The 21337-nt window shown below is 35.8% G+C and overlaps 1 protein-coding gene across 1 annotated transcript in view; it reads left to right on the top strand.

Annotated features, from left to right (window-relative positions):
* The window catches only part of dpyda.1 (dihydropyrimidine dehydrogenase a, tandem duplicate 1), a 394532-nt gene that overhangs the window by 231051 nt on the left and 142144 nt on the right, over positions 1-21337 (top strand). The window contains exons 14-15 of the mRNA XM_056450967.1: positions 10749-10913; positions 17286-17354. Of these exons, the coding sequence (XP_056306942.1) occupies positions 10749-10913; positions 17286-17354 (234 nt within the window). The remainder of the gene's footprint in view (positions 1-10748; positions 10914-17285; positions 17355-21337) is intronic.

The following is a 21337-nucleotide window of genomic DNA, read 5'->3' as shown; positions in this document are numbered from 1 at the left end:
CACTACACAATGTCCTGATGTGTAGTGTAGGGGTCCAAAAGTCTGAGACCACCAGAGAATATGCTTGGATTTAGCATTTTTCATTGTTTGCGTACAAAATTGCTTGACTTGTTTCAATAGTGAGAGTGGCGCTTTTCTTTTGAGTGGGATGAATCAATGATTGAATCTGAAATGTTGATTCTTTTGGGTTAAATGTCAGAATAATAGCCTCTTTCACACATAAAGACCTATCCAGAAGATTACCGGCAGTTTTCCGGAAAGGGATCATGTGTGAGCCCTTTTTAAAAATACCGTTAATTCGTCCTGGAAATTTTTTGGAAAGAGAAGCTGTAATATTACCGATAATTTCCCGCAGTGCTGCTCTGTATGAACGCAGTAGGAAAATTGCTGGAAAGAGTGTGTTCACATTTAGAACGCGCTGACGCAAGACGTCTTCTCCAGCCAATCAGAACATTCAGACGCATTCACGTCTGCGTTGTATATGAAAATAAAAGTTTGAATACTTTTCCAGACACATTTAGCTGCTAGTTGTTAATCGAATAATGTTTCTATGTTCCTTCTTAATGCCAACTGTGTAAAAAAATATCGATAAAATGTTTATGATAAACCGCTGTTTTTTGTCACAGAATTTGTAATGTAGTCAAATGTGTAAATATTTAGCTGCGGTTGGCGCTTCTGCCTGTGGATGTCAGCTGCATGAATGCTAAAGCTTTAAATAAAAGTGAATCCATAAACAAAAACATGACCCCTTCTATGTTTACAAATACTAGCGCTGCCGTTTAGAGGTCATTTCAGATTAATAATTTCAGAATTTACCACTATTTTAGAATGGATGTGTTGTTTCTGGAAAAATTCTGGAACGTTCTTACCTGTATGAACAGCACTTTTTTAAATCTACCGGTAAAGCCGTTCCAGAAATTTTCCAGATATTTACCGGTATCACTGTGTAAAAGGGGCTATTGTTAGACACGAGTACTTCACAAAATCTGTAGCAATCATTAATTATAAATCTGTTCATTAATTATATGGATTATCTGTTAACTAAGTATATTTTTGATTCCTTTGAGTAAAATGTTTTAAGGTAATATTTTGACCCAGTTTTGAAAAAAAAAAATCTAAATGGTTTGTTCACTAATTAGACTCTTTTTTTTTCATTGTTCTGAGTTCGATCTTTTCAATCTAGTTCACAAAACCAGTCAGACTGATTTGGATACTGATTTATAATTTATACACTGATTTATCAGACAATTTATAATTTTTTACTTTACCATTTCATCAAACCATTTGATCAAAATCACACACAGGACTGAATGATGTGTTCTTAATTATATTTTTGAGATAGATCTTTCTTGATTCTTGAGCTGATCTGAAAGGAGTTGTTCATTAAATTGACTGACTGGATTCTTTAATTTTGGATCTTTTGAATCAGTTTATCCTGTTCTAAAATCAGATCTAAAACCCTCTTCAATTATCAGTTTATAAATTGAACTAATTTGATTCAATTTGTCAATTGATTCACTTAACAAAAATTGTAAATTATTTGAGAATTGTTTGAATGGATTCGATTGAGCCATGATTCTTAAGTCAGATTTTAACAGGTTTTTCACAATGATTTGTTCATTAATTTAAAAATAATCTGAGGAATTTGTTCACTTGTTTTCTTTCTATTTGGATCTGTTCGTTGACTCGGATGATCTGGTTCTTAAAACCTAATCCCAAGGATTAATGTCACTTTAAAAATCATTTTCAACTTTTTTATGTCGTTTTTTTTTTTTTTTCATATAAAAATATTTATTTATTCTTCAGTTGTTCATTTCAATGTTGTTTAAAACTAGGAAAAAAAATGTGATTGATCCAGTTCACAAAATCAGTCAAAATGATTTGTGCATTGTTTGAATGGATTTGATTCTTGGGTCTTGAGTCAGACTGTGCCATGTGAATCCTAAATGATTTGTTTATTAATTGGACTGACTGGGTTTTTTTTAGGATCTTTTAAGTGAATCAATTCAGTAGATCCAGTACTCAAAACCAGTCTCATTGATTAGTTCATGAATTGGACTGATTTGATTAAACTAGTCAATTGATTCAGTTCACAAAACCATTCTGAATTATTTGTGCATTGCTTGATTTGATTCTTGAGTCAGACTGTACCAGGTCATCCAAAATACTTTGTTCATTAATTATAATAAACTGATTGATTTTGCTCACTCATTTGTTTCATTATTTTATGAATTGGATTGATTTTATTTAATTGATTCAGTTCATAAAACCAGTCTGAATGAGTCAGACTGTAGTAGTTCATGGAAAAGACTGACTAGTAGAATTCAGAAACATTTACTCTTCAGTTTCTATCATTTCAATATCATTTAAAACTAGAAAATTAGAAAAGATACCATACTTGATCCAGTTCATAATGATTTGTGCACTCTTTGAATGAATTTGATTCTTGAGACAAGGTGATCCGAAAAACAATTGTTGATTAATTGGACCGACCGGGTTCTTTCATTTTGGATATTTTTAGAAAATCAGTTTGTTCAGTTCTTAAAACCAGTCTTAATGATTAGTTTATGAATTGGACCTATATGATTCTATTGATTCAGTTCATAAAACCAGTCTGAATGAGTTAGACTGTACTAGTGCATGGAAAACACTGATAGTGGAATTCTGAAATATTTACAGTATCTCTCAGTTTCTATCATCTTAATATCATTCAAAAATCCCATGTTTTCAAAGTGTTCTCAAATCTTATAACCCGACTGCAGGATCACTTGATCACTTAATGATTTGTGCACAGTTTGAATGGATTTGATTCTTGAATCAGGCTTGATATGCTCATTAATTCAATTAACTGTCAACACAATTATTTCGCAAATCCAGCCTCAACAATTAGTCTATGAATTGGACTGATTTGATTCTCGTCAATGGATTCCAATCACAAAACCAGTCCCAATGATTTTACTCAGTAGTTAACAATTGGACTGATTTGATTCAATTAGTCAATTGATTTAGTTGATACAACCAGTCTGAACGTGTTAGACTGTGCTAGTACATGAAATTCTGAAAATATTTATTCTACAGTTTTTGTCATTTTAATATCATTCAAAACTAGAAAATAATAAAACAATCCCTCACTGTATATTCAATGCATTCTTTGACATTTGAACCCCACTGAAAGTTCACTCAATCACTTATTGATTTGTGCATTGTTTGAATGGATTTGATCCTCAATTCTTGGATCCAAGTGATTCGAAATGTTATGATCTTTAATTCAATTAATTCTCAAAACCAGCCTCAATCATTAGTTTCTAAATTGGACCAATTTGATTCAATTGATTCAGTTCATAAAAACAGTCTGAATGAGGACCAGTGCATGAAAAGAATCACTAGTAAAATTCTGAAATATTTATTCTTCAGTTTCTATCATCTCAACATCGTTCAAAACTAGAAAAAACTACAAAATCCCTCATTTTCAAAGCGTTCTTAGACATTTGAACCTGACTGCAGGTTCACTCAGTCACTTAGTGATTTGTGCATTGTTTGAATGGATTTGATTCTCGATTCTTGAATCAGACTGTACCAAGTGATCCGAAATGATACCTTCTTTAATTCAATAAATTCTCAAAACAATTTGTTCTCAAAACCAGCCTCAATGATTATTTCACGAATTGGACCGATTTGATTCATTTGATTCAGCTCATAAAACCAGTCCGAATGAGTACCAGTGCATGAAAAGAATCACTAGTAAAATTCTGAAATATTTATTCTTCAGTTTCTATCATCTCAACATCATTCAAAACTAGAAAAAACTTCAAAATCCCTAATTTTCAAAGCGTTCTTAGACATTTGAACCCGACTGCAGGTTCACTCAGTCATTTAATAATTTGTGCATTGTTTGAATGGATTTGATTCACGATTCTTGAATCAGACTGTACCAAGTGATCCGAAATGATACCTTCTTTAATTCAATAAATTCTCAAAACAATTTGTTCTCAAAACCAGCCTCAATGATTATTTCACGAATTGGACCAATTTGATTCATTTGATTCAGCTCATAAAACCAGTCCGAATGAGTACCAGTGCATGAAAAGAATCACTAGTAAAATTCTGAAATATGTATTCATCTCAACATTGTTCAAAACTCGAAAATACTACAAAATCCCTCATATTCAAAGCGTTCTTAGACATTTGAACCCGACTGCAGGTTGAAACCGAAACCCAGACGACATGTCCATCCCAGGCAGGTTTGATCCCGTCCTCCACTGGCTGCTGGCAGTCATGCATATTAACACTACGGTCTGCGCCGAGGAATGAATTTACGTCTCGTGTCCATCGGCACTCATCTTTGGGAATCCAATTTGCATTGAGATGCATGCTGGGAAAGGAGAGAATGGGAAAAGCGAGCGTGTGTATGCGTGCGTGTCTTATCGCTGCGTGCGGCACCTGTTTCAGCATGCCAGACCTCTGTCTTTGGGTAATTTTCATGCTTTCTAGTTGCTTAATATTAAACGTCTTGTTCCACCCTCGCCTGATAATCCAAAGCGCCCGCAGCCAAATGTTCCCCGGTCATGGCTTCATTAAATATAGACTTAGAGATTGGCCTCCAGCTCATGGGATGTGCTGTCTGAATTCCCAACTGAGTGTTCACTGGAGGGCCGCCACACTTTCATTAAACAAGAGGAAACGTCTTCATCTTCAACCACGAGTCGTGTGTTTAAATGTCACTCATAAAACACACGCTGAATCGCATGCTCCAATCAGACACTTGCATGTTTGAATGGATTGGAAGAAATCTGTCAGTCTTTTGTCCTGAAAGAGACTCATCTTGTTATCACTGACACACTGAAATTCAAAGGAAAAAAGGTTATGACTTGTAGACAATGTCTGTATTCTAGATTTGATGTTGTTTGTATGGTAGCGTATGCTGAAAGAAAGTGGCTAATAACCAGTAGTTAATAATTTCCATAAATAATTAGATGGACTTTGGAAGTAGAAAGTATTTACAAATTTTCCAGGTTTATTCCAGGTTAATACAATGTAATATTGAACAATAAATAATTATTTTGTATTTTATTTTAGTATTTTAGTTTATTATTATTATTATTATTATTATTATTATTATTATTATTATTATTATTATTATTATTATTATTATTCAATAAAATATATTCTACTTGCCATTTCTGTCAATTGTTTATTTATAATTATTATTTTTAAATGGAATTTTGGTGTTAAACTGTATAATGGTTAAAATAAGCTTTATTTATTTACTTTTAAACCAACTTTGATTTGTGATTTTTTTTTTTTTAAATATTAGTTATTTATTTATTTGTGTTTATTTATTTATATATTTTTTGTGTTTATTTATTTAATTATTTATTTATTTATTTATTATTTATTCAGTGTTTATTTAATGTGTTTATTTGTTTGTTTATTTAATTATTTATTAGTTTGTTTGTTTATTTATGTATTTATTTGGGTTTTATTTTGTGTTTATTTGTATATTTTTGTGTTTATTTATTAATTACTTTGTGTGTTTATTTATTTTTGTGTTTAATTAGTTTTTGTTTATTTGAGTGTTTGTTTAATTATTTATTTATTTATTTATTTTGTGTGTTTTATTTTTGTATTTGTTTATTTTTTTAGTTTTATTGTCCTCTATGTGAAGATTGTTCAGTAAGTCTGTTCACAGCTCTACTCAACAAACAGCATGTAATACGTACTCTAGGCCCATATTTAAATGTGAATGTTTTATAAAATACCTACGGATTGGTATGGGCACTATTAAAGATGATTTATTACTTGCAAGCACAGCAAGTAAATAAACTTATGTAAAAAAAAAGTAATAATTAAAATAATTCACAATTTAAAGTGAATTCAAATTAAAATTCACATTTTTGAAGCCTCTGAATCTAATTTATGCTAATTTAATTATTTATTTATTTTTAACTAACCAAGATATGTGATTATTTATTTATTTATTTATTTATTTATTTATTTATTTATTTATTTATTTATTTATTTGTTTGTGTGTTTGTGTGTTTATGTGTGTGTTTATTTATTTATGTTTTATTATTCTTCAGGTGAAGATTGTACAGTAAGTCTGTTCACAGCTCTACTTAACAAACAAACGGATTTGACGTGTAATACGACATGTAATATGCCCATTTTTAAATGTGAAAATTGTTAAAATCCCTACAGATAAGTATATGGGCAGTATTGAAGATGATTTAATTATTTGCAAGCACAGCAAGTAAATTAACCTATATAAAAAAATTTAAATTAAAATAAATAAAATACATAACAAATATTACAGAAAATCAAGTCACACATTTGAAGCCTCTAAATCAAATTTATGCTAATTAGATCACATTTTCAATGAACACTTTTTTTTGTCTCTGTGGCTTGGAAACTCCTCAAATGTTGCAAAATGAAGTTCCGTTGCCATTATTGTAATTGTTCTGTAAAGGCGTAGGTTCTAATTAGGATATGCAAATCATCCCCTCACACTGCTAAATTATGATGGATGGTTTATCAGAGTTCAAAGGATTAAGCTGTCACTCCCTTTTGTTTGTTCTGTTGAGTTTATCGGTTCAATTTTCACAGCAAGAGAAGAAGACGAAACAGCAAATGTAATTTCTTAACCCCTCGGTCTCTCAGCGCCGCGGTTTCAGACACATTGGATTAAAACCACTTCCTCTATTTCTTTAATTAATGATGGATTAGAACAAACCCCTAACCTTCAGTATTAAACGGTAGCTCATATCTCGTCCTTCTCTTTATGCATGAGAGACAGAAGTTTTGTTAGGGAAGTGTGCTATGCTGTTATCTTTTTACATTAAAAGGTATATCTGAATTCTTGCTTTTAAGTAGAAAATTAAAACATTTGGCTTGAGCTCCCAAAAAATCATACACTCTTAAAATAAAGGTTCTTTATTGGTATGTTTGGTCACACTTTATTTTGATTGTTGAATTTAAGTTACATTGCATCTACATGCCAACTAATTCTCATTAGATTATAAGTAGACTGTTTAGGGTTAGGGTTAGTGTAAGTTGACATGTACTTGTAAAGTTTCTTATAGTCAGTTAAATGGCTGTTGAAGGAGCAGAATCAACAGATATTAAGCAGACTAATACTCAACTGGACTATCAAAATAAAGTGTTACTGTATATTTCTATTAGGAACACTTATTATTGATGGAAAATTTCTATTCCACAAAAGTAGAGGAAAGAAACTTTTTATGTCACTGTTGCGGGATTGAGGAGTCAATTGCAATGAAACTAAAATGGGTTTATTATTTAGAAAAATAAAAGAAGAACCACCCCGAGGGGGAAAAACATAGCGAGAAAAAAAAAAAATTAGACTGGACTGGGCTGGGCTGGCAAAACTGGAAAGGAACAAGACATGACTCTTGGAAAGAAAGACAACGAACTGGCATAGGACAGCAGACATGAGGGAGCTATAAATGAGAAATAATTAATTAACAGATACATGTTCAATTTAAGTACATTAATTAAAACAAGGACACACATTAATAAGACATAGTCGTGGAAGCGAATTTGTCATTCGAATTGTGTTCAGAGCTCCATAGTTTAAAATAGACCAACCATCAGTTAAACTATAGTATAAGATAACACACACATCTGTCTAAATAAATAGGCTATAAAATACATAGCTGATCACTTAGGCCTATTAAAATATATATAAAAGAAACTCTACTGAAAGAAAAAAACACAAGAAAGAATGCCACTTTGAAACAGAAACTTATTTTACCTATGTGCTTTAATTTTAGACAGTTATTTAATATTTTTCATTACAAAAAAATGAGGGTTAGCCTACTAGATCAATTTTATGTTAGAGCAGGATCGGAGCGGTAATGGTTTACGAGTGAGCATGAGCGGAATGTCAACGGTGCGATTGCTTCTGGCGGTTAGCGACTGAGTGAATCGCACAATCATGGACAGAATGCTTTGTGGAGCATCACTCCGATCAAATGCTCTGGCTGCCTGCTACAGTATATCAGTTCAGTATGTTCACGATGTGATAAAACTGCTCCTTGCTGGTCATGTCTTTCTTGTGTTAGACCATTTTGTGCTGTAACACGCAGTACTGCAGCATTGTGGTCACGTTCATTCATTCGCGCATTCTCAGTAGCCGCATCTGTTGGTGAACATTATTAACTATTAATGGGTTAACAAGGAGGGTGGGACTTGACACAGGTGTCAATTCCAGTTCCTGGAGGGCCGCAGCTCGGCACAGTTTAGTTCCGGCCTTAATTAAACACACCGGATCATACTTATCGAGTCCTTCAGGCTTGTTTGAAACCTACAGGTAAGTGTGTTGGAGCAGGGTTGGAACTAAACTGTGCAGAGCTGCGCAGCCAGACAAGACTAGAACAAGAACTCATTAACCGCATGTTCACACGAAACACTAAAGCACGAGACCAACATGTAAACAACATGCACACAACTGATCCCAGCGCAAACTGAAACAAACCCAACTAGACTGGATCTCAGAGACCGAAAACACCATGCTACAAGCAAAACACACACCAGGAATAGAGCACGCATCCTGAGCTTGCCCAGACCCAAGCAGGAGCACGCACGGCCTGAGCGCGGCCAAGAAGGCGCTCATACAAAAGACGCAGATAGATAAGAACAGGACCTGAAAAAAACTCGAGCCAAGCACAACATAAAAGACAAGACAGCACAGAATCCTGACACTTAATAATAGCAATGCTCTTAACACCAAGAAAAATACATATTTTACAGGTATTCTTAATAAAAAGGTTTTTTGAAAGCCAAAAAAAAAAAAGTTATTCCATGCCATCGCTGTGAAAATACTTTTTAGGAACTTTTATTTTGTAGAGTCTAAAACATTTTAATTCCAGAAAAATGTTTTGTAAATATTAGGAAAAACGTCCATTGATGTGCTTATTGGAAGGTTACGATTATTTATTTATTTATTTATTTATTTATTTATTTATTTATTTATTTATTTATTTATTTATTTTGTTTTATTGTCCTCTAGGTGAAGTTTGTACAGTAAGTCTGTTCACAGCTCTACTCAACAAATTGCATGTAATACGTACTCTAGGGCAATTTTTAAATGTTAATGTTTGTTAAAATCCCTACGGATAACTATGGACACTATTAAAGATGATTTGATTACTTGCAAGCACAGCAAGTAAATAAACCTATGTAAAAAAAAAAAAAAAATGACAATGATATAAATGCGTAATGACTATTACAAAAAAACAAGTTGCACATTTGATGCCTCTGAATCAATTTTATGCTAATTAGATCACATTTTTAATAAACGCTTTTTCTTTTTAAAATATAAAATACATTCTACTTGCCATTTCTTTCCTATTGTTTATTTATAATTATTATATTTAAATGTATTTTTCTGAGGGGAAATACAGAAAAGGTGTTAAACTGTATTATGATTAAAATAAACTTCATTTTATTATTTATTTACTTTAAACCAGCCTAGATCTGTGTAAAATAAACAATATTATTTATTAACTTAACAATATATTGTATTTTCAGTCTTGTCAATTCTTGTTTTGGTGGCTTATTGGAAGATTCTGATAATATAATTTATATACAGTATATATATATATATATATATATATATATATATATATATATATATATATATATATATATATATATATATATATATATATATATAATTTTTTTTTGACCTATATTTGTTAACACGAATAAGTTTACCTAATTTCTTCGTGTTGTGTTGGAACCCAGCATTTTTCACACCGCACATATAGCAATAACCTTGTGTGCATTCAAAGCAATATTGTTCCATAGCATTAAACGGGCAGAACATAAATATAAGCTCAATGTGTCATTTACACGTAGATTTGAAAAATGACACCACTGATTTCTTGGCTCAAAACCCAGAAGATATGACTATACGCTGCTGGAACCTCACATCGAGGGCCAAAGCCATTAGCCAATAGCGGTTCACTTGATGCCACGATCCCCTCGACTCTGCCAGCTTCATTAGCCTGGCTTCCAATTTAGCGTGTGGACTGATTACTGTCCGGCCAGGATGACCTGTACTCTATACATCCAATCAGTGATGGATATCATAGCAGTTTGGCAGCGAATCATGGGGGACTCTAATGCCAAGAGATGAATTTTTCAAATACAGCTTAATGTAGTACAGAGAACATCTATCCTGGCTCTCGGGCATGCTGGCACTTATAAAAAAGAAAAAGACAAGCCTCTGCTACAGTACATGTATAAGATGTAGTCTTGGAAAGTGTGAGGAAGGAAAGATATTAGTGCGAACTGATGGATGAATGACTTTATTTTGTAATGTTACAAAAAAAAACCTTTTTTAGTAGTTCAAGTAGACTTCATTTTCCCTGCCGCACGGCACAATTTCAAACGTGTATGATTAAATATGAATTTAGCTCCACTTCAAAGCCCCGTGGGAGAGGGAAAGAAATAACGCTATTGAATTTGTGTCATGGATTTCTGTAGAATATGGCCGTAATTGTCCTCTTTATGTTGTTCTACACAGAAATTATAGCCGCCGAGCATATTTTAAAAGCAGCGGGGTCTGTTGGGATAGTTGGAAGGATGTGAATTTGTAGGTCTGTTCTAGTATGCGAATTACTAACCGCTAATGGAGGTGGTGCAAGGTCATGTCCCCATGATGGAGTCTTAATGGTAGCTGTTTAAATACAAATATCTCCTCTTTTCTTTTTTTCTTCTTGCAGGATTTGGTCACTAATGTGTCTCCCCGCATTGTGCGTGGAAGCACTTCTGGTCCGCTGTTTGGTCCCGGACAAGGATCCTTCTTGAACATTGAGTTGATCAGCGAGAAGACGGCGGCGTACTGGTGCCAGAGCGTGAAGGAACTCAAAGCTGACTTTCCAGATAATGTGAGTTTACATTGGTCATAATTGTTGGAGACAGTACACTGTGAAAAAAACATTGTAAATTGACTTGTTTTCCATATTTTGAAATTCATTGTGATTTTTTTTTTTTCAACTTAATTATGCGTTTGAATTGCATTATGGAACCTTAATCTTTCCTCCAAAAGCTTTTGATGTTGAAAAGTTTGTAAAAGAGACTTTTATTGGCGTTTTGTTTTAGTTTGAAATGATATATTGTCTGGGTTGGTGTCACAAAAACCTAAATTTATTGTACAAAAACATGCCAGTCCATTTTCTGCTATTTTACAGACTGATTTTTAACAATTTTAACAATTTCTTGTCTCAAACTACTAAAATGTCAATAAAAATCACTTTGTTAACCTTGAATTTTCAACATCAAAAGTCGACAGAGCAGAAATAAGATTCTTGCAGTTGAAGTCAGAATTATTAGCCCCCCTTTGATTTATTTTATTTTTTTTTCTTTTTAAATATTTCCCAAATGATGTTAAACAGAGCAAGGAAATTTTCACAGTATGTCTGATAATATTTTTTCTTCTGGAGAAAGTCTTATTTGTTTTATTTCGGCTAGAATAAAAACAATTTTAAATTTTTTAAAAGCCATTTTAAGGTCAAAATGATTAGCCCCTTTAAGCTATATATTTTTTTGATAGTCTGCAGAACAAACCATCGTTGTACAATAACTTTCCTAACTTCCTTAACATGCCTAGTTAACCTAATTAACCTAGTTAAGCTTTTAAATGTCACTTTAAGCTGTACAGAATCTTGTCTTGATTTACTGCCATCATGGCAAAGATCAAATAAATCAGTTATTAGAAATGAGTTAATAAAACGTTTATGTTTAGAAATGTGTTGAGAAAATCTCTCAGTTAAACAGAAATTGAGAAAAAAATAAACAGGGGGGCTAATAATTTAAGGGGGCTAATAAGTATGACTTCAACTGTATAATGCAAGTCACAACTATTAATACGCAGAGGAATTATCCAGTACCTTGTTAAATCTATCCCACCAAGGATTAAGGAAATTCTGATAGCAAAAGAGGGTCCAACCCGATACTAGTAAGGTGTACCTATTAAAGTGGCCGATGAGTGTATTAACAGTAAAAAAAATAAATAAATAATAATAAAAAAAAAAATATATATATATATATATATATATATATATATATATATATATATATATATATATATATATATATATATATATATATATATATATATATATAAAAATCTTTATTTAACATAATATTTTTGATATACTATGATTATTGGCACAAAAGTAAAATAAATGATTTTGACACTTTTGGCTATTGCAAACATACACCTCTGTAACTTAAATCTGATTTTGTTTTCCATGGTCACATTCAAATGTAAAAAAAATATGAATTTAAGTTATAACCAAGATTTTGACATCAAAAATGGATCCTCTTGTCTATCAAAATGTCATGACATCTGACATTGTTGACAAAACAAAATTTTTATGAAGCCGTGGCTTGTCCAACAAGGTGTAAGATTATTCGTTCTGAATTCGAGTCTTTAACCAGACCAGCTGCTGTTTTATTCCAACATTAATGAACTTGAAAACACACATGACACGAACATGTTGAGATGAGAAAATTGTTATTTCTAATCTCGTCCTCACCGTGCGTGGAAGGAGGTCTTTGTCTTTGGTGAATTCAGCATGGGACTCTCGTGGTAGCTAGTTATTTTCAATTTTTCCTCAGTCGGTTTGGCTTCTCAAGTCATAAAATTTGAATACCATTTCAATATTCATTTCTCATTGTTCCATTTATTATTCATAGTAATGTGATCCTCATGTTTGTTAATGAAATCCAAATATTTATGATGTGAGCTAGCTCCATCCATAAGTCCTTTTTTTTTCTTCTCCAATTCTGCCGTTGTGTCGGTACAGCAGGAGCGGCATATGCTTGGTGAAATTACAAAATGACAACTCATTTGTTCACTTCTGAGATTCTTGTATCTGGGTTTTTTTTTTTTTTTTTGTGCTCAAGAAATATCAAAGGATTAATTGATTTCTGCAGGACATTCTGACGGCAATCATGGGTAGCACTAATGGAAGTGATGCCCAGCATTCACTGGGGCGGCTTTTGTACTGAGGATGAAAGCAGCAGAGATGTATCGCTTCTTTCTGAAACAAAGTGAAGAGAGAGTAGGGAGACAGAAGCTCCTTTTAAGTGCCCGGCTGAGCTGAGATGTTCTGTGCTGCTTTAGACACTCCAAGAAATGCGTTGATGAGCGTATTTCCTGTAAAACAGGAAGTTGAGCTGGTGTGCAGTGAGTGTAGGATATTTTTGGTCTGTATTTTCTGAAATAGAAAGACTGTACTTTTTTTAACCCTCTTTCAGACAATTCTTTGTAAAACCAAGACCAGGGGTGTCCAAACTTGGTCCTGGAGGGTGTCCTGCAGATTTTAGCTCTAACTTGCCTCAACACACCTGCATGGATGTTTCTAGAAAGCCTAGTAAGAGCTTGAATAGCTTGCCCAGGTGTGTCTAATTGGGGTTGGAGCTAAACTTTGCAGGACTCCAGTCCTCCAGGACCGAGTTTGGGCACCCCTGCTCTAGACATTGTGTGTGAAAATCTTAGTAGTGGTCTGCAATTTGTGAAATAATCTAACAACCGCATCAGACACTGTAAAAAATGTTGGGTTCTTCATAATTCCAAGCACACAATTCCTTGTTTTCACAACTCAAATTGATTGTCAACTTTATATGTTTTATGTTCAATCAACTTACATTTGTAAAAAATCTAAGTTGATTGAACATAAAACATATAAATTGTCCAAAAAAAACATATAAATAGAGTTGGCTCAACTTATTTTAAATAAGTAATTTGAACAAGCAGAAAAAGTACTGTATTGAGTGCATTCAAAGACTCATAAAAGGATAGTTCACCCAAACATGAAAACTACCTCGCCATTTACTTTCACTCATATGGTTTTAAACGTTTATGAGATTATTTCTTCTGTTAAACACAAAAGAAGGTATTTTGAAGAATGTTGATTGATTTCACTTATTGACTTCCATAGTAGGAAATGATTATTAATTGAAGCCAATGGGATTCTTTAGAATATTCATTCATTCATATTCAATTTCGGCTTAGTCCCTTTTTTAATCAGGGGTCTCCACAGCGGAATGAACCGCCAACTTATCCAGCATATGTTTTACACTGCGGATGCCCTTCCAGCCGCAACCCATCACTGGGAAACATCCATACACTCTCATTCACACACATACACTACAGACAATTTAGCTTACCCATTTCATCTATGGCGCATGTCTTTGGACTTGTGGGGCAAACTGGAGCACCTGGAGAAAACCCACTTGAACTCCACACAGAAATGACAACTGACCCAGCCGAGGCTCAAACAGTGAACTTCTTGCTGTTCTCCCCATGTCCTCCAGGTGCTCCGGTTTCCCCCATAATCCAAAGACATGCGCTATAGGTGAATTGAATAAACTAAATTGGCCGTAGCGTATGAGTGTGTGTGACTGTGAGAGTGTGTGGGTGTTTCCCAGTACTGGATTGCGGCTGAAAGGGCATCTGCTGCGTAAAACATATGCTGGAATGGTTGGCGGTTCATTCCGCTGTGGCGACCCCTGATAAATAAAAGACTAAGCTGAAGGAAAATGAATTAATTTATTTATTTTACATGCTTAAATGCTTAAATCGCCATGCATTTAAGCTAAATAAGGAAAATAGGCACTGTAATCTTTTTGAACAGAACCTTAAAGCCTGTTTTTCCATTAAATAAAAAAATAAGATCTATATATTTGGTTGCACTAAACAGTATTTTACAATATGTGTGGTAACATTTGTGCTTGTCTATGAAAATACTGGATGACATAAGTTAACTACATTAGTTAAATTTAGGCTTGAGGGTAGATTTAGGGTTAGTACCTAGTTATTGACCCATTCTGAAGCTCGGTTTGAAATTCACCGGACCTTCTTGACCAGCCTGATCTCACAAAGATATGTTACTTTTTTTGTTTTGTCAGATTAATGGCTAATTCATACGAATTTGTACAAGTTCAGTCAGACGAAAATGTACAATTTTAAAAAGGAGAATTAACACCAAACCCTGCCCCTAAACCCAATGGTCATTGGGAGATGAGCAAATTGTACTAAATTGTACAAATGAGATCGTACAAATTAGCCACTACATCAAAAAGTTACGAATTACCTTGAAATTGAGTTGTCTTCTTGACCACATCTACATGTCTAAATTGAGTTGTTAAATTGAATTGTGGTTAAGAATATTCTGGCTGAAGCCGTCAAACTATTTTCAGGGGAGTATTTAAAGAATAACAACGTGTGCTTGCAAAATAAACATTGTTTAATTCGAAGTCACAGACTTTCAGGTTAAATTTGCAAGTAGATTCAGTGATCGCACTTAGTTATGAACCTGTTATTATGCAACAGTAGTGTATAAATGTGTAACTGGAGTAGTATAAAATAAGCTGCTACCCATATTTTCTCCATTTGTGAACCTAAACGCACCTGTTTTTATATAAACGCATTCTTTTCAGCTTGTAAGAGTGTTTACAGTTTCTTTTACTAACTTTTTCAGTGTGAGTGAGAGAGGTCAGGGTGGTGAGCTTTCACAGTTTTCATGCATTCAAAGCTAACAATCCCGAACCCTTGCACCCACTGCGCTAAAATGCTCTCTTTCCATTCCCGCAAAAAAGTAACCTCATCAGGATGCTGCTATAGCCTGTATAGCTTTAAACTGGACAAATTGTGGTGTGCTGTTATCAGCTCCTCCATTTTTTCCAGGTTATTAGAAAACGGTCACAGCGCAGCATTAGAGAATCGGCGGGAATCATCTCTCCACATGTTCTCATTTGGCCTCCAGGTGACTCATCTCCATGGAGACACATTGTTAGAGTGTAAGGTGGGCTCGCCCGGAGAGAGGTTATTGAGCTTATAACCAGGTAATCCCAGATCTTCCTCAAACCCTGCAGCCCCGGCACCGGTTAATGTGACGCTCCAGCAGGGGGGCTCAGGCAGGATTGGTGTTAATAAACTTAAAAGTAGATCCCTCTCCGGCTTCTCAAGGGCCGTTCGGCAATAACGTGACGTTAGAGAAAGCAAAGGTCAGGCCCAAATCAAAACAGAATACTCACATATTGCGTGTAATACCCGGAATGAAGCCTGCAGCATTGATCTCTCCTTCTTCTTCTTTAGAAACTGCTCTCCGATGGCCTGAGGTTTATGGTAATATTACCAAACACTATTTCAGGGTGTATCAAATATCACTTATATGTCAGTGTTGTACTGTAAATCTCTGCAGTAAATGTCAGAGTGCTTAACTTTATTTGCCCCCTAAAACTTGGCAATATTTTCTGCTCTCGTGTAGGTGGGCTAAGCTTAGTGCCTAACTGCCTGCTGCTTTTGGGAAAGCGTAATGCCCGAGAGATTTATATCTAGCGGAAATTTGTCCCGGGGGGACAACACAGCCTCCAAGTTTAATATCCTCCCATGAAATCAGTTTTCTCCGAGTCTCCCCGGACTCTGTTCTCCTGTTGTTAGCACCAATCTTCCCCGTCCCCCGTGCCGCCCACCTCCACCTCATCAGCAGCGAGTGTAAGTCATGGACATCTGATGAGACAAGAGTTTAGATGTAATCGCATTGTTGGACCAGGTAGCACAAGATAGGCTGGCCTTCATTGCAGGGTTTTTCTCCAGCATCTCTGCAGCTATTAGGCACATAATGGAGTGCGGCCACATATGCGGTTAACGCGGTTAGATTTTTCCTGGAGAAAAATCAAGATGAGGGACACGGTGTGCTGAAATGTTGACCTGGTAGCTACTCTTTACACTAGCAAGTGTGGGCAGAAGTCCATCTCAGGAGAATTGGAGCTATGGTGCGCTCGGTGCAGTTTCAAAAGCTTTTTATGTCCGTGATTACTGAAAACCAGGAGTTGTTTTTGAAACACAGACCTTCCGTAACCTGTTTTATGACTGGCTTATTGTGTGTCCGAAGGAAGGAAACAACAAACAGTGCAGGCTAATCCAGCAAATGCTCTTATCTAACACCCTGCTCTGGGGCTTGATACTGTTTTAATAATGGCAGCACGACAGTGGATTTGTCCTAGTCTTGTGAATTATAAATATTGATTTTGTGACTTTGAGGCTTGAGAAGAAGGAGGCTGCTGCTTTTTAAAGACAAGATAATGGCCTCCAGATCCATTTTATAATGTGCTGAAATGGGACCTTGATGGGGAAACCTTTTGTACACAATGAAACGGGCCTCTGCTAAAGGCCACAAGGTGAGACAAAGAAAACTCGTTCATGCTGAAATCTCTCTCATTTTCTATCTGTCTTCTCTCCCCCATAGATTGTCATATCCAGCATAATGTGCAGCTACAACAAAGCTGATTGGACCGAGCTTGCCAAAATGGCAGAGGTGAGTCTTTGTTATGCTAATTTGTGGACACACACAGTTGTGAAATAATAACCTCTTCCCTTAGGGATAATTTGGCTCTTTTGATAAAACTGCATGTGTGTACCCACGCCATCGCATACTGTCCTGTACCAAACTGCAAAACCAACATTTACTGTTATCTGCAAAAAAAGCCCTTTATTGAATCACTGGCAGCTAATCCTGGATCTAAAGTAGGCTACATTTACGGGAAATGCTCTTCGGAAGCAACTAATCTGATGTTGCCAAGAAGCTGAGAGGGATGAGACAGAGGATGCCAAGGAGTGAGCCGCTGATGGTTGGATGGGATGGGAGGAGAGATGGAGAGGGGGAAGGAAGGATGGAAGAGAAAAAACGAGAGGACTTCCCAGACCAGACATCATCAGGCCGGTCCATCTGTGAGAACCGAGTTGTCCAGATCCCAGGATGATGCAAACTAAACCGCAACAAACCCAAAATCCTTTCAACTGCAGATGGCCTCAACCCCCAAAATGGCATTGTCTGAAATCTGCATCAACCCTGACATGTCATCAGTCGTGAAACTTTATCAATCCTGATATGTCATCAGTGATGTAAGTTTTTCAACATTAACTGCAAACAGATTTGAACCCAAAAAAGGAATCAGTCTCAGCTAGCGTTGACTGTTTAAAATAAAAATTCTATACACTATAAAGAGGCTTAATAGCATCAGCCCTAAAATTGGATCGAGATCAAAATGCCCTCAGATTCTTTAGTCAAGTATCCCCCCCCCCTCTTAAAATGACTTTTCTTCACTTCTGGTTACATGGAATGCCTTTACAGAGGGGCTATCAGTATTTGTGTCATTTATTTCTGCTCTTCCTTCATCTATTCATCAGTCTTCTTTCATTTTGTTACAAGTCTTCCAACAAGCCTATCGGTTCTGAAATTACAAAATCACAAACAGACCTACGTTTCAAATAAATGTGTCATGATAGAGTGAAAAAAAGACAATTTTAACTTCTGTTTCATGCCAACTTTAACCTCATAAAGGCATCGACTTAAACCCCAATATTCTATAAAGTGCACCAAAGACACATTGGCATTGTTGTCAAAACTGCATTGACATCAAAACTCCCAACCTTGATTTACAAACAGCTTCAGCTTTATGAATGATCCAACCTTAATTGGCTTGAACTTCAATAAAATATGATTAAGCCCAGACACCATCAATCAATTTGTGGAACTTTAAATCCACAAAGACGTCAACTTAACTTGGGAGCAGCCTAACGTCATCACTTGTAAGTGACTCACTTGTAAATGCCCCAAGAATGCATCAATTTCAGTTAGGATGAAAGGATCAGTTCAGCCAAAAATGAAAATTCCGTTAAGTACTCATCCTCATTGTTATTACAGTCCTCCGAGACATTCATTCATCACCAGAACACAAATTAAGACGTTTTAGAATAAATTTGAGAGCTCCCGCATCCTCCATAGACAGCTAGGGTCACAATATGTTCAAAGTCCAGAAAAGGAACCAAAAACATTGTAAGAAGGTGACTTCAGTGGCTCAACTGCAATTATATGAAGCTTCATTACCAATTTTGTGTGCCTAAAAACTGTAAATCAGATTATGGTACATATTTAAAATGAGCAATACAAGACTGGAGTGTTGCGTTGCTGACTCTAATATCAATAATGTGAGAGAGTGCTCTCATATTTGATCTAAAATATCTTAATGCTATTTCAAAAGATGAACGATGGTCTCCGGGGATTAAAACAACATGAGAGTAAGTAATTAATAACAGAATTTTTGTTTTTGGGTGAACTAATCCTTTAACCAGCATCACGGTGGTGCAATAGGTAGCATGATTGCCTCACAGTAAGAAGGTCGCTGGTTGGAGACCAGCTGGGTCAGTTGGCATTTCTGTGTGGAGTATGCATGTTCTCCCCGTGTTCGCGTGAGTTTCCTCCGGGTGGTCTGGTTTCCTCCGCAAGTCCAAAGACATGGGCTATAGATGAATTGGGTAAGCTATATTGTCTGTAGTGTATGAGTGTGAATGAGTGTGTATGGGTGTTTCCCAGTGATGGGTTGCAGCTGGAAGGGCATCCGCTGCATAAAAAATATGCTGGATAAGTTGGCGATTCATTCCGCTGTGGTGACCCCTGATTAATAAAGGGACTGAGCCGAAAAGAAAATGAATGAATGAATAATTCTTTAACCCTGAAGTGATATTAATGTCATATGCCCTTATCCAAAAAGAGACATCATACCCAAAAGGTATCATTAGCATATAGTGTCAACTCCAATTGGTCTCAAGCCCCAAACATCTTCAACCTCAACATAACTCTACCCCCTGAACCCCTAACTGACCATCAATTCTGCTAACTACAAAAGTCAACTACACTAAAGCAACTATCAATGGCATTTACCAAGTAGCACCAACACCAGTAGACATGCAGACACAACACACTTATGTGTTGTCTACACACCACTTATACATGTTGAGTTATAAACACAGGCTTTAATACTTCAAGTGGAAATAGAAAGAGACAGTGGAAGTGACCCCGAGATTAATCATAGTTGACTTGCAGATCTCAGGCGCTTAATTGTGCAGAGAAAATGGCTGAAAGTAAACAGTCCACGTGTCAATGTGTTAATTCTGCTATCGATTACATCGACGCGTCGTTCCATCCTCTCTCTCACCTCATTAAACCAGGCTGTCAAACCCACCCAAAACCCCCTTTTACTAGCAGCAAAGATGGACATCTGGTATTTCCCGCTTCCCCACCCCCCTCTCTATTACTGTCATTATGTATTCGCCTGACATCTCGCCGTCACTAGAGCTCAGGTACATTTTGCATATTGTGTATTCATAAGGCAAGCCGATGATGTAAAGCATGGTGAGAACATCGCTTCAGGGTACGGCTGCCGTGTCACACTTTACTTCACACTTTAAGCTGGAAAAAACCTCAACAAAATGAGCGCAGGACTGATTTGAAGGTCTTGCTCTTTTACCTATACTGGATGAAAGTGAAAGCATTGATCTGTTGTCAGAGATGAAACGGGAAACGGATGAGCAGGAGGTACGGACAATCAGGGTGAATCGGTGAAAGACCGTTTGTCTTTGGACCCTGTCTGGCGCCGTGGGTTTTAGTGGTCGACCGACTCCTCTGTGGTCTGAATGCCTCGTCTTCCTCGCATCTGCTGTTTAGCTACCTGTGCCAGCAAATATGAAATAAAGGCTCAGTTGCCATGGAAACTCGGTTTTCAAAGAGAATCAACCATTCATTCCCACTTTGAAATCTAAGGGAACACTTAACACTGTTCCTCGCCTAAGGATACTACTTAAAAGTTTTTTTTTTTGTCTTTTTTTGGTGCTTTCTTTTCCTTCCTTGCACACCCATATCTCTCTCTCTCTCTCTCTCTGTCTGTCTCTCTCTCTCTCTCTCTCTCTCTCTTCCCCCCCATGGAAGTGTCAGTCTGAAGTAAACCATTCTACTTGCAGCCGCCACCTCTCCTCAGCTACTTTCCCCTCCATAAAATCGCTGCCTTTGAGAGAAATATTACATCATAACGATGTGCCTGAGGCTATAATTCATAAATGTCAAAGTCTCTCCGTGAGCTGTTCCTATTTTATCCAATTGAAAGTTGGCAGAAGAAAAAGGAACAGTGGATTGCAGATAAATGGCTAAAAGCAGGCCCAATAATAAGTGCGCGATGTGCGGTTGTTCGTGAGCGGCATAGCTACAGAATCGGTGAATGCGTGAGTTTAAACTAATAAAAGCTTCATTGCTGTCACTCAAGTGCCAGTTTCCCAGGCTGCACCTGCTGCATGTGTCTCTCACATGGAAAATTTAAGGAAAATATAACCTAATTCTGTATCTAGTGAATCCATCTGTCCGTCTTTCTCACAGGCTAGATATGGATCTATACTTTAAATAAAAAACAAGCATTAATTTACAGTTTCCGTAATATGTGATTCACTTATGTTTTCTATTTATTAGGA

This window comes from Danio aesculapii, chromosome 24 (assembly GCF_903798145.1).
Source record: "Danio aesculapii chromosome 24, fDanAes4.1, whole genome shotgun sequence".
Lineage (NCBI taxonomy): Eukaryota > Metazoa > Chordata > Actinopteri > Cypriniformes > Danionidae > Danio > Danio aesculapii.
The sequence above is the reverse complement of the archived record's forward strand: the minus strand, read 5'-3'. Positions and strand labels throughout refer to the sequence as shown.